General features: G+C 49.3%; 1 protein-coding gene across 4 annotated transcripts; it reads right to left on the bottom strand.

Annotated features, from left to right (window-relative positions):
* Positions 1-161: 161 nt before the first annotated feature.
* Positions 162-13,965, bottom strand: RNF34 (ring finger protein 34). 4 transcript variants are annotated; one of them, XM_053993622.1, is made up of 8 exons: positions 13,748-13,965; positions 12,952-13,028; positions 10,404-10,494; positions 5,623-5,841; positions 3,909-4,298; positions 3,526-3,579; positions 3,077-3,278; positions 162-1,990 (listed from the first exon to the last, which is right to left on the bottom strand). In XM_053993622.1, exons 4-8 carry the CDS (start codon positions 5,824-5,826, stop codon positions 1,803-1,805), a joined length of 1,038 nt encoding a protein of 345 aa, XP_053849597.1. In that variant the 5' UTR covers positions 5,827-5,841; positions 10,404-10,494; positions 12,952-13,028; positions 13,748-13,965; the 3' UTR covers positions 162-1,802. The 4 variants fall into 4 exon arrangements, with proteins under 4 accessions (XP_053849597.1, XP_053849598.1, XP_053849596.1 ...); XM_053993623.1 differs by lacking the exon at positions 10,404-10,494; XM_053993621.1 differs by lacking the exons at positions 10,404-10,494; positions 12,952-13,028; positions 13,748-13,965 and adding an exon at positions 8,879-8,945.
* Between the last annotated feature and the right edge of the window lie 94 nt (positions 13,966-14,059).

The following is a 14,059-nucleotide window of genomic DNA, read 5'->3' as shown; positions in this document are numbered from 1 at the left end:
AGGGAGCTCTGGCCCAGGGCTCTGAGCATTTTCCAGGGCCTCGTTACATCCAGGGATCTGCCCAGGTCAGGCTCCAGGAGCACCGACAGCTTGAGAACATTGAAACTGGAGCTGAGTAACCCTCAGCACTGCCAGGGCTGGGTAAGAAAAGAGACAGAGGCTGAGAGAGCCCATCACCCATCTTTATTGAGTTTGAGTGGCTAATGAGCAGCATGGAAATAACACCGAGGGCATGTCTGTCTTCATTAGCCTCCCCTCTGGACAGACTCCAGGAATTAAGTACCTTTAAAAAGTTACTTCTAAAAAATAAAGCCATTGAGAAGTTTGCTCCCTTCTGAAAAATACCCAGTAGAGCTTGGAGCTGTGTTTTGTGTGAGGAGGAGCTGCTTTCTCCCTTCCAAGCCAGCTTAAGGATTCACAAAAATGGCAGGTGCCAGTGCAGCACAGGTCCAGTTCTCAGGTCCTGCACCCTCAGCCAAGCACAGCCTTTGTTCTGGAACTTTACTGGAATTTCACATGGGAAATCAAAGGAGAAACTGTACATTTTTTAACCAACTCTGCTTAAAGAATAACTGGCCACACATGGTTCTTCCTCACCTCTTTTGTACAGTGAGCTTCACCAATCACAGTTGTGGCCATGCTTGGTCACAGGCACACTGTTCTCACCCCCAGCACGAGGTCCTCTTGCTGCTCCCTTCCCCAGGTCACTGCTCAGACATCCTACAGGGACCCTTACAATTCCTGATCTGACAGGACCTGGATCCCAGCTCATGGCACAAAGCTGAGCCTGACCCTGGGCCAAGGGCTGGCAGCAATACAGGGCCCTCAGCAGCCCCTGGGAAGCTGGTTTGGGTGACTTGGCTTTGGGTGAAAGTCTGTGAACAGGAGATTTTAAACAAGAACTGTCCGTGCTCCTGCCTCCCCCTCCCCAGTTAAGGTTAGTAACGCCGTACATTCCACGTTAGCAGCAAGGAGGTGGTGCCCCTGATCAGGATTCACAGTAACATCAGGCTGGGCACATGGAGTACAATCATCACAGATTAATAGTTACAACAGGCATGAGCGGATTAAGGACCACGCTAACATGGTTTACTATAGTACCCCTTCTTAAAAAAATAGTTTATTCCTAAACTAAAAACCACTTAGTAACTGGTTTTTGGAGCCCACCAGGCAGAGCCCGGTGTGGCCCCTGAGCCCTGCAGAGTGATGGAGTGTTTTGTACACTGACAGAGAACAGCCAAGACAGCACACGTGTCATGACAGACATTCAGAGGGAGCAATCAGCATAAAGCAAGATTGCTTAAGGGCTTCTGTGCGGGAACAGTTCATGGCAGTGCTTCCTAAGCCGTGTCCGACACCAGCACCACGGCCAGGCTGTCGGAACAGATACATTCTATCATTAGGGAAAAGCTGAATAATCAACTGATATATTCATTGCTTCTAATGCACTAGAGAACACCGCAGGCTAACAGGCTCAAGCAGAGGTGTTTGCTGACCACTTGCCGAGTGCTGAATGCGTAAGGACAGGTGAGATTCTTCAGAAGAGAGCAAGAACTGCTGTAAACAGTTTGACTCCAACACTCTGTGGGGCTGTAAGGTCAGTGGGGCAGCACCTGGGCCTGCCCAGCCCTGCGCTGCAGGAGCTGCTTGAAAAACCTTCCACCAACTTCCACATCTTGATGTTGAAGAGGCCAAGTTTCACCAAAACGACAACGCTGCCGCGCGCCCCAGAGCCCAGCACTCCTGCCCACAGGAATCCTGCCCACAGGAATCCTGCCCGGGGCACGGGGGGCAGGGCTGGGTTAGGATTTGAAGACGTGCACGGCCCGCACGACGTACTGGCGGCAGATGGGGCACTCGCTCATCCTCTTGCCGCACTTGGTGCAGGTGACCATGTGGCCGCACTCCAGCAGCACGCAGTCGATCACGGCGTCCATGCAGATCCGGCACAGGCTGTCGTCGTCCTCGTTCAGCTGCATCCTCTCCCCCTCTGCAAACCAACAGAGAGGGAGGTCACGGCTCTGGGCGCTGCAGAGCCAGGGCAGTTCCAGCCCAGCCATGCTCCATCCCCTCACATGAACTTTTTTAACCCCCAGCTATGAATTAATCTATATTCCTCCAAAAATAAGCAAAGAAATAAGAACTAGAAAGCTCCTCAAGTGAACATCCAATATTTGGCTTCATTCTTTAAACTCAAGAAACTTGTTTTCAATTCAGAATGTAATGACTGCGAAATAACGTGCTGGATTAAAAATCAGAGCGTGTTGGGTTTCCACGTCAGAGCTCGCTGTTTGGCAGAACACTTTCCTCAGAAGATTAAACACAATAATAATAATAAAGCAGACTAAGAAATAGAAGCCTTAAGTTAGGCCTTTAAGAAGGCCATAAAGATGGCAGAAGTGAACAAAACCTGTCAAGTCTCATTGCATAGAGTCACCATTGCCATCAATAACTGAGTATTCTATCAGATAATGGCGAAAAAAAATAAACCTTAAATTCACGTTTTTTTCCCCAAGTTTTGTGTAAGCAAGAATTGGTCAGAGGACAAACTACACAAGTGAAAGTCTCCAAATGCTGTGTGGGGCAGAGGGTAGAACAGCAGCCACTGAGCTGCAGCCACAGAACAACCTTATGAAAATGTGGACTGAGACCAAAGAACTTGGACTTTTGTCACTGTAGATTTTAATTCTGCAGTAACAGACCTAAAGTGCCCTGATCTGCACAGCAACAGAGGAGCTCTGGCTAATGCCCTGTGAAACCCAGCAAAGCACAGGGAGGTGCCAAGTTCCAGTTCTCTGAGGAACCAGTTCTCAGTTGTGCAATTTTACCTTCACCGTGAAAGCTGAGCTCTCCAAGCTTCGGAAGAAAAGTCTCAAAAAACCAGCACAATCCTGGAAAGCTTTGTTTAATCACTACAGCCATGTTCAGCTACTCTAGGGGGAGCCTGCACTGTTAAAACACATTTTCCAGGTGTTCCAGCAGAGCAGACAGAGGTCAGATACCAAGTTCTTCCATTGGCAGAACCAAACCAGACACTCAGTAGTCTTAAGAAAGCAGAAATAAAGTATAAACCTACGTGTCTTGTGGTTCTCCTCGCTCTCTCTGTATAGTCTGCTCACTTTTTCCACAAGTTCCCATTTTTCACAGCATCCTGAGTAGTTGACAAAATTGCAGGCGAGGATTTCCTTCAGCTGCCGAACACTCAACCCTTCGATGTCTTCCAGACTGGAAATGTCGGACAGGGAGGCCCTCGCTCTCTTCCTGGCCAGCCCCGGGGTCTGAAACACATCAGTGTTGTGCTTTTAACTGCCCTGGTTACTTCAGAGCACCAGAGCTGGAGCACGTGAAGCTGCAGCAGCTTGGCTAAAGTTTAATTCTTTTTGAAGCCAGTGTGTGCAGACATTCATTGCTAGACACAGCAAACTCTGGAAGAACCAGAGCATGAGGCCAAATGTTGGCAGAGATATAAAACACTTTATGGTGTCACATGCCAAAAATCTATTCTTTGGATAATTCGTATCTCACCTGCTCTTCTGCACTTTCTTCTTCTTCATTATTTACAGATGTTTCAGTTTGTCCCTGTGTACAAAATGAAACTTATCAGGATAAAACCCCATGTTTTTCCCTTATAAAACACCTTCCTTCCTACCAAGGTGATCTCAGGTGACAATGAAATGACATTTTGAAGTTCCAATTGCTACTAATCATTCCAGATTTAAGTCACTTCTAACATGAACTAGGAATCTTTGCTAATTATCTCCAGCTTTCAGGTGAAGGGTACAAAAAGTATTTCTCCTGTCTCTCCAAACTGTATCAATTGGTGTTTTATTTTAAATTGATACATAACTATTAAAAAAAATCTACAAAATAAAGCAATGCTATTGCATAAAACATGTTAATCACTGTACCCGTGAAGGCGTTCCACTTCCTGTGCTTCCCCTTCTGTTGGCAAGTTCTCCTGGGTTTGACATGGACACAGACGTGGAAAAGGGATGGGTAAAAAAGCCCGAGCTCTGTGACCGCGACGAGCGCAAGCTGCCAGCGTCCATGTCCTCCTCTGCCCCCAAGCCATGGTGGCACAGCACCAGGTCCACCAGGTCTTCCTTCTCCCTGCAGGTGTCCGTGGGGATGTTCCTGAGGATCAGGTACTGACGCAGATCCTTCACTTTCAATCTCATTAGCTGAGGGCGCTGGAAGGCCGTTTCTTGCAGCAGGTGACAAGTGGAACATCTTCTGAGATTCTCTTGTAGGACTGAACAAACTGAGCAAAAATCCTTTTTGCAGTCACAACACACGTGCTGAGGGGAAAGGAGGGAACCATTCAGCTCTGGGTCACAGGAAACAAATCCAGGCCCCGCTCTCTGCTTCTCCAGGCTACAGAATTTACCATTAGCTCTTCCACTGTCAGTTGTGACAGACAATTTTTAAGATTTAAACACAGAAAACTGCCCTGTCAATTTTGCAAGTGTTCCCAGGGAGTCCCTCATTCTTCTGGCACTACTGAAGCTGATTTGAGGTTTCAGTGACAAATATTACAAATAAACAAATTAATCAAGTAGTCAACTTGTAGTTTAGACAACAAGTGAAACTAAAACCAATTTTATGGTCTGTTAAAATACTTCTGAACATACTGTCACTGCTGCTTTCATGTGTGTAAAACAACAGTATAACCCCAGACTTTAGAGAACCTACTGCTTCCTCAACTGACTGCAAGAACTCAAAGCAGGCCTTGCATGTGATGAATCACATGGGAGGGAAACAGTCCCAAAATCCCAGATGTCACTTCTGAAGAGAGCTTTGTTCAAAGGACTCACAATACACAAAAGCTGGAATAGGCAAGACTGTCAGCTTCCAGCTGCTGTGAACAAACCCAAACTCCTCAAAGTTTTCATGATTGTAGTAAATTAATATTGGCTTCAGAAATGTCCCTACACAATGCTTCACTCAACAAAGCCTTGCCATGTGAACAGGACACATAAGGGAAAACAAACTGAGGGAAGAGGCTTCATGATACCTGAAAGAGCTGCAGAGGATTAGGTCACTGAGGGGACAAAATAACAATCCCAGACAGTTGTGATACACAGAAATAATAAAATATTAATTATCTCAGTTTTATTTATCTGCATTAACCCACCAACCTGCCTCCCAAAGAAGGAAGAGGCTGTTGGAGCACAACAGCCTTAAGAAGAACTAAAGCTGGTCAGGAAATAACCAGAACTGCGTGAGAACTTCCAGAGAGAAACTCTAATACTGTATTGTGAGGTTTTAAATTTTCCATCACCCAGTTTGTTCACTCCAGGACTCAGCCACTGTTTGGAGCCACCTTCAATACCAGATTTGATTTACTGTTCATGATTCTGAAGCTAACACATGTATCTTAAAAATCAGAGTCCATTAATTTCCAGGCCAGCCCAGATCCAACGTGTCACTGACTAATGAGCATCAGACTTACTAACTTCTAATCCTGGTTGACAATCATTTCCTGTGACCTCAGAATAAGGCACTTCCTCCCTCCCCGAGGCCTATATCTGCCTCAGGTTTCTGAGAAAAACACTCATCTCCCAGTATGCCACAGATGAGTTCAGAGGGGTAAAAATCCAGTGCAATAGGAAATATACTCACTTTTTTCCTGAAAACTGAGAAGGAAAGTCCACAGGCTTTGCAGACGATGTTGGTGCTGGCTGCAGCAGGAGCTGGATATGCTGAGAAGCCTGTGCTTGGTGTAAACCTGAAGGGGCCAGCACCTCCCCCAAAGCCAGCCTGCTGGCCACGCACTGCTCCCGTGCCCATGACTTCATTCAGCAACCCGCAGCAGGAAGCCCACATGGAAGTAGCTCCCGCCTGAAAACACCACAGAGCAAACGCAGACAATCAGGATCTGGAAGCCCACATCAGATGGGACTTGCTGCTGAGGAGCTGCTTCACTCCATCTGCCATCACCCCAGCAGCAGCTCCCGGAGCTCCGGGCTCCCGGCACGCTCAGGGCTGTGCCAGACCAGCTCCGCTCCCAGCTGAAACCAAAAGGGGAAAGATTTGCCTCCAACGCAGGCACAGGGAGCTCACACTCACAACTCCTCTTCTGGACAATTCCCACAAAGAGAGTCAGGAGTTTGAGGAGTGATGCAACAGTGGAGCAAGGAAGGAGTGACTGGCAGCCCATTGTAGGTGAGGGGCAAACCCCAAACGGTGACAGGCAGAAACAGCGACTTCCAATGATTAATGCAGAACTGTCCCTGCAGGATCTGCTCCAGAACTCACCCAGCTCTCCCATGACTCACAACAAAACTCTCTCTAAAATAACACTCCTGGCTTTCAAACTTGAAAACCAACCTTCATTAGAAGATAATTACAGTCTGGTTTCACTAAGAAAGAAACATTTTTCAAGATTTCTCCTTGCTTTGTTGCCTTACAGAATGTCTAACAAAAGCTAAAATAAATCTAAATATATTTATTTTCTACTGATTGTATTTCAGTTTTGAGTCACATAATCTTAAAACAGTGGGAATTCTGAACACATAAGCAAAGTGCTATTTTTTATCCCTGGAAGCCTTTAGCACTGGATTGATTCTCTATCAGAAGCTCATATTCTAGTTAAAGGTGGAATTTGGACTCCAAGTTGGGCAGGTCACGAGTGTAATCACTGTCAGGTGGCTCCCTGAGACCTGCTAGAAAAAACATGAGGGACAAACAGAATCACATCCAGTTCTCCCTGAAAGGAAACTGAGGGTGCAACTTCCTTTAAACACAATTACTTTTTCATGTTTTTTCCTTTAACAGCTGTTCTCTTTTTCATTCCAGGGCAGCATCTTTTTTTTTTTTTTTTTCCAAAGCACCAAGACAGAAAAGAATTGCTTTTGAGACTTCTTGCTGTAAATCTTGCTGTAAAACCCCAACTTCTTGCTTGAAATCTTGCTGTAAAACCCCAACCAACCAGAACACACACTTCAGCTCTGTGACATGGTGCTTTAATTCCTGGTGTAACTACACCAATTTCTAGATGAATTTGCACATTTGGCCTGAACTGAACAGAATCCTCTGACATTTGTGGGAACTTAATGCCAGAATAACTGGGGATGGGCCAGAACGTCTCCCTTCAAACCACAGAGCACAAAAGGTAAGAACAGGAGCTTCAGTTACAACATCAAATATACATTCTAATTAAATCCTCTCATCTGTTAGATCTACTCATCATTATGGGTATTTCAACAGCAGAATTCATCCTGGTGAAGCAAGAACCCTCTGTGCCCTGGGCACAGGAGATCTTCCTCAGCTTCCTCCAGGAGATGAACTCCAGCAGCCCTTCCCTGACCTCCAGGGAGCTCACACAGCTCACTCCAGCCCCAAACTAAAGCTTGTTTTATACTTCTCCATTATAAGCACTGTGGAAATGCATTCAGATTCATTTTCCCTGGACAAAACATAATTATTCTGGTTTATTAGGCAAGAGGAATTAGCTTTCCAGAAATACATCCTGAAAACCAATGACAGTTCAGCAGAGCTCTGAGTTTTAAAACTTGGAACTTCTGAAAAATACTTCCTCTCATCTTAAGGGAAAACTGTAACACAACCATTCCTCTCATTCATCACCTCTTCTTCAAAACTGAGGAGCTAATTATGTATCTAAAATATTTCAAAGCAGCCACATTTAAATAACAGAAAAATAAAATAATGAACCAAAAGGACCTGTCAAAATTCAACTTCCTTTTCTACACAACTATGGCCTCAGGGGGTCACAGCAGCAGCAGGACACACAGTGACCAAAGGGACATGAGACATTTGATACCACAACCCCGGCCTGAGAGTTTAACACCTGCTTCTTGGACTTATTTTATACCAGAGCCTGTAACAACTGTTCAGACACCACTGTCAACACCAAACATATGTATTTTTAGGAATTTTTCGTCACCCATTTTGGACACACCGAAGTTGTTGGTATCAAACAGAAAATTTTTATCTTGCTGCCAACCACTCACTTAAGCTGAAAGGCAGGACTACGTGGGCATTAATTTTCTCCTTAACTCACATCACCTGTGGATTCCTTCTGTGCCCTCAGGTCATTAACTGATAATTGAATTACAGTGTCTAGACTCTCCATATTGCTCTGCAAAAGAAATGCCACCGTGCTGAAAAGCACCAACACAACACACAAATTAAACACGCTAAAGCAAAAAAATCCCTCCCTAGAGAATTAATCAAAACATTCCCAATTTCTGCACCAAAACCATCAGTCTCCACTTCCACGGACAAGCTGCCATCGGTACCGTCCCTCTCCATACCTTATGTGCATCTCATAGGAGCAAAATCCTGTGTCCCAACTTCGCTGCTGCTGTTTTCAGCTTTAAGGGTGTTTATTCAGCTGACGAGGATTTCACCTGCTGCTCCTGACACACCTGTGCAAGCTGCGTGTGCTACCAAAGCCGCAGAACGACAGGAGAGCGGTGGGAGGGATTTATTTTTAATCATTTTAACTGAAACTTCCTCTTTACACCCACCTTTGGACCAAGCAGAGCTTTTCCGGGACGGCCCAACAGCGCCGGGCGCGACGCGGCGCCTCAGGGGAGCGCCCGGGGCTCCGGCCCCCCGGGAGCCGCCGCTGTGCCCCTCACAGGCCCGGCCGGGCCCTGCCCGGCTGCTGACTCAGCGCGGGGCCCCTCGCTCGGCGCTGCCGGCCCGGGCGCCCCTCAGAGCGGGGCGGGACGGCGGCCGCGGCCTGAGGCGAGCCGGGAGGGGCGGCCCGGCCCGGACATCCCGCCGGGCTCCCGGCCCCGTCACCCTCCCCGCTTGGCCCCCTCCTCCCTCCTTCCTTCTCCGCAGAGGGCGAAGCGCTTTCCCGGCTGGCCGCACCCCTCACCTTCACGGCTCCCCACCCCTCCCTCACCTTCATGGCCGCTCCCGCCGCTCCAGCGCCGCGTCGCCCCCGCCCCGCGCCGACCCCGCCGGGCCGCCGCTCGGAGGGCGGGCCCTGCCGCCGCGCCGCACGCCGTTGGCTGCCGCGCCGCCGCGCCGCGCGCCTATTGGCTGCTACGCCCCGACGGCGAGCGGGAGCGACCAATGGGAGCAGAGGACACGGCGAGGCCGAGGGGGCGCGGAAATGCCCCGAGCGGGGCCGGGACACGCGGGGGCACCGGGGGTGGCAGCGGTGGGGCACGGAGCGTGGCACCGATGGTGGGCACGGAGCGTGGCACCGAGCGTGGCACCCATGAGTCACCGATAGTGGCACCGATGGTGGGCACGGAGCGTGGCACCGATAGTGGCACCCATGAGTCACCGATAGTGGCACCGATGGTGGGCACGGAGCGTGGCACCCATGCAGTCGCCGATAGTGGCACCGGTGGGGCACGGAGCGTGGCACCCATGGAGTCACCGATAGTGGCACCGGTGGGGCACGGAGCGTGGCACCCATGGAGTCACCGATAGTGGCACCGGTGGGGCACGGAGCGTGGCACCCATGCAGTCGCCGATAGTGGCACCGGTGGGGCACGGAGCGTGGCACCCCTGCAGTCGCTGACAGTGGCACCGATGGTGGGCACGGAGCGTGGCACCCATGTAGTCACTGACAGTGGCACCGGTGGGGCACGGAGCGTGGCACCCATGCAGTCACCGATAGTGGCACCGATGGTGGCTCCGAGGTGCTGCGGCCCCTCCACTCCGCCCTGGCACAGCTCCTCAGACAGGAGGGAAGAGCTCCAGGACGGAGGCACGGAAGGCACGCATCTGGAGCATCTCTCTCAGGAGGAGAGGCTGTGGGAGCTGCGTGCAGAAGAGGAGGCCGAGAGGGGATCTCATCAACCCATACCTCCATCTCCAAGGGGTGCCAGGGGGATGGTGCCAGGCTCTTTTTGGTGGTGCCCAGTGACAGGATGAAGAGGAATGGCCATAAACTAAACCACAAGAAGTTTCACCTCAACATGAGGAAGAGCTCATGGAAGGTGGCAGAGCTCTGGAACTGCCCAGGGAGGCCGTGGATTCTCCCTGTGTGGAGCCCTCCAGTGCCACCCCTGCCATGCCAGGGACACCTTCCTCTGTCCCAGGCTGTTCCAAGCCCCTCCAGCCTGGCCGTGGGCACTCCCAGGGATCCAGGAGCAGCCACAGCCTCTCTGGGCACCCTGTGCCAGGGCCTGCCCACCTATGAGTAAAGAATTTCCCCCTAACACCTAACCCAAATCCACCCTCTTTCAGTTTTATTCTACCAAAGCCTTTGGTGAGAACCATTAAACTTGAGAAAGTATTTATTATTTAAAAATCCACTTCTAGTGAGCTCCTAGATGCCATTATTATTTTCTTTAGGCTATGAGTGGGATATACATATATATATATACACATATAAAATAATAATCACAGATTACAAGAACTGAAAGCTTTTAACCAGAAGATGACATTAAAGAAAACCCAGCAGTACAAACCTGACCAAGGCTTCAGGAAAGCTTTATGTAAGAGCACGCAGGGCCAAGAACCAGGCAGGGCTTTGCCAAAAAGAGGAACAGACAAAAGTGGCTGAAAATAAACACAGAGCACAAATCAAATTTACCCCTACAAAGGGTTGGATGCAATCTGCTAATTTCTGCAGGAAGGATCTATTTTTGGAGCAAATGAGATACAAGAAGAGGGTAAAAAAGGGGAAAAAAAAAGAGGTGTGTAATTGCCACGTGAATGGCACGGTCCTGGCAGCTTCAGTAAGAGCAGATAGTGCACACAGCCCAGCTTCTGGATTTGCATTGACACCATATTTTAATTCAAAATCAGGGCACCTTTTTTCAGAAATGCTTATGCTCCCTGACAGGCTTTAGATATGCTCTGAACTTGTGTACAACTTAATAAAAAAACTTCATTTTCCCCCCAATAATAGCTTGCTGTTTTAGTCAAAGTGACAGAAAAAAATAGGAGAGCCTTGTGAATACAACGTTGGAGCTTGCAATGGCACATTCCTCACATTTCTCATGCAAGGGATTGCTTTAAGTCACCTTAAAAATATCAGTACAGTTTGCTTTTTAAGAAGTTCTATGTCATCTAAACTCTGTCAACTCAGTGTCATCCTTGAAATACCAAGTTATAACACATTTTTGTTATTAATATTACATTAAAAGATGAGAACTCCCCATGCAGTCGCTGCAATGGGGTAAAAGCTGTCCCAAACCAAGCAAAACCCAACATTTTCCCTTTTTCTCTGTTAAGGATTTGCTAACAAGAAATCCTCCCAAACACAGATGTTTTAGGGAGTAACGTGGGCCTGACAGAGCTGAGATCTGGTGACAGTGCTGGCAGCTGCACTTGCCACTCCTGCCTTAATTTGGGCAGATCTGGATGAATCATGTCCTTAACATGTGATTGGAGATGACTTTTTCTGCATTAGCGTGCCCAGACTGTAACCACGCTGAGGGCTTTAAACGAGGCTCTTGAACTGTGCCAGCTCCTCCGTGGGTGAAAAGGAGCATTTCAAGAGGTTCTATTAATAAAAGCCTTGCCCTTGCTGAGCCTCCTGGACTGTGCCAAAGCAGCATTAAAAGATTTAAATCTATTACTGCGAGATGTCCCATTTCCTTCTGCCACCAAAAAAACAGGTGACAACGACTCTGTAATCCCCCAAGGTTTTACACAGCACCAGAGCCAGAGGGAGGGAAGGGATTCTTCCCAGGAATATGAATTTGGTTTCAATTTAACAATCTGCAAAATTTAATAGTAAAGTTAAAAAAGACAAATTGAATGGCTGGGCTTTATCTGGGGATTTCAGGTTGGATATTAATGGCTGTGGGAATGATCAGGGAATCACAGAATTAGAATGGTTTGGGTTGGAAGGGACCCTAAAGATCATTTATTTCCAATCCCCTGCCATTGGCCGGGACACCTTCCCTTATCCCAGATTACTCCAAGCCCCATCCAGCCTGGCCTTGGACACTTCCAGGGGCAGCCACAGCTGTGCCAGGGCCTCACCTCCCTCACAGGGAGGAATTTCTTCCCAAAACCCCATCCAACCCTGCCCTCTGCCAGTGGGAAGCCATTCCCAGTGTCCTGTCACTCCAGGCCCTTGTGAACAGTCTCTCTCCTTCTTGTCGGCCCCTTCAGGCACTGAAAAGCCACAATTAGGTGACCCCAAAACTTCTCTCTTCCAGGCTGCACGACCCCAGTTCTCTCAGCCTTTCCTCACAGGATGCTCCATCCCTCAGATCATCCTGGTGCCCCCTCTGGCCTCGCTGCTGGGCACAGCCTATTTTAGGTGAGATAAAAGATGACTTCTTCAACTGCATTACCTAATCTTGGATTTAATACAATCAGAGTCATCTCTCACTGCTGGGTTTCAGGCTGAGAACTGATTTAAACACCCTTCAAAAGTGTATTCTAAATGTTCTCTCTGCACCACGCACTGAAGGATTGTCAGCAGAGTTCACACCTTGGCTCCAGAGCCTTGCACAGAAACATCAGAACCAGATGTTTGTCGTTTCCTTTTCCCTCCCAGCCCTTGCTCAGCCCGGCCTTTGTCTCACCCCCTCTCCTCCCTGCCCTGCCACGCCACCAGCTCCGTGTTTCCGCCCAGGCCACCGGGCTTTATTTTCAGGAAATGTCAGCAAATTGCCCTTTAAAACATAATAGCTGCTGTTACTTCCTGGGCTCTGTGTTCAGACACAGCTCAATGAGTTCATTGAAGGCGAGGAAAGGATCATTAATTACGCCAGCAGCAGCAGCAAGCTACAATGTTAAGTTTCTTAAATGTAAATGTATCCTAGAAAATTACCCCAGCTTGATTTGCCTCCTCCTCCTCCTCTCCCCACCCCCAGGCACGAATCAGGAGCAGAGCAATGGAAATCCCCAGGGACATGCAGATGTATAATAATATTGAGTTTTGTTTTGCTCTCGCTTAGAAAAATGAGAACCATTATAATAATTGGAGTATTTTCTTTGGGAATATGATGCCTTAATCAAGTACTTTAACAAGTTATTGAGAAAATAAAAACTTACATGTGGAAACACCTTTTTGGCATCACAATTAACTTGCAGGAAATCCGGAGGGGAGTGAATTCACTCTGTGGTGTCCTCTGTAACGTGGAAATGCTCATGTCAGAGCACAGAGGAAATGCATTAGATAGGTGGGTTTGTCTAAATGTTACTGTATAAAAGATGTAACTTTTACCCCCTGGGCTGCTTGACTTGTGGAAACCTCCACCTTGCAGCCTGTGCAGAATAAACATCTCCTTTTTAAACCAGACTCTTGTCTGTTTAGAGAGCTCCCAAAAGCAGTAACCCCACCAAGCCACTGCCCTTGGTCACCTGTACCTCACCTGCAACAGGTGTGGCCAGCTCCATTAGTCACAGGCTCATTAAAGTTAGAAAAGACTTCCAAGATCATCAAGTCCAACCTGTGACCAATCACCAAACCCTACTGCAAAGAGCCACGTCTGCCTGTTTTTTGGACACTTCCAGGCACGACTCCACCGCTTTCCTGGTCAGCCCCTTCCAATGCTTCACCACTCTTTCAGTGAAGAAATTTGTGATGTCAGCCCTGCCCCTCCCCTGGCCCAGCCTGGGGCCGTTCCCTCTCCTCCTGTCCCTGTTCCCTGGCAGCAGAGCCCGTCCCCTCCCGTCAGGACTTGTGCAGAGCCAAAGGGCCCCCTGAGCCTCCTTTTCTCCGGGCTGAGCCCCTTTCCAGCTCCCTCAGCCTCTCCCGGTGCTCCAGCCCCTTCCCAGCTCCGTTCCCTGCCCTGGACACGCTCCAGCCCCTCAAGGCCTAGCTTGGCGTGAGGGGCCCAGAACTGACCCCAGTGTTTGCGGTGCCTCAGCAGTGCCAGCACAGAGAGAAAATGTCTAGCAGATAAGTCCCCAGGGCCGCAGCGGCCCAAGCGCAGCCCATGCCCTCGCTGTCCCCGGCCCGGCCGCACTGCGGGGCGGTTCAGGGGAGCAGCCCCGCCACCGCGCGGACCCTTCTCTCCCCGGAACGTCTCTCTCGCGCCCGGCCCGTCGTGGCGGCCCCGCCGTGGCGGCGCACAGCCCCTCCTCTGATTGGCTGCGGCGCGGCGCGAGCGCCGGCGGCGGGGACGGTGATTGGCCGGCGCTGGGGGGCGCGCGCGGT

This window comes from Vidua macroura, chromosome 18 (assembly GCF_024509145.1).
Source record: "Vidua macroura isolate BioBank_ID:100142 chromosome 18, ASM2450914v1, whole genome shotgun sequence".
Classification (NCBI taxonomy): domain Eukaryota; kingdom Metazoa; phylum Chordata; class Aves; order Passeriformes; family Viduidae; genus Vidua; species Vidua macroura.
The sequence above is the reverse complement of the archived record's forward strand: the minus strand, read 5'-3'. Positions and strand labels throughout refer to the sequence as shown.

Coding starts and splice junctions, on each gene's coding strand:
- RNF34 (XM_053993621.1), bottom strand. Junction 3,580..3,908: donor GAAGTGGAACGCCTTCACGG/GTACAGTGATTA, acceptor TTTTGTACACAG/GGACAAACTGAAACATCTGT. Junction 3,279..3,525: donor AAGAAAGTGCAGAAGAGCAG/GTGAGATACGAA, acceptor GATGTGTTTCAG/ACCCCGGGGCTGGCCAGGAA.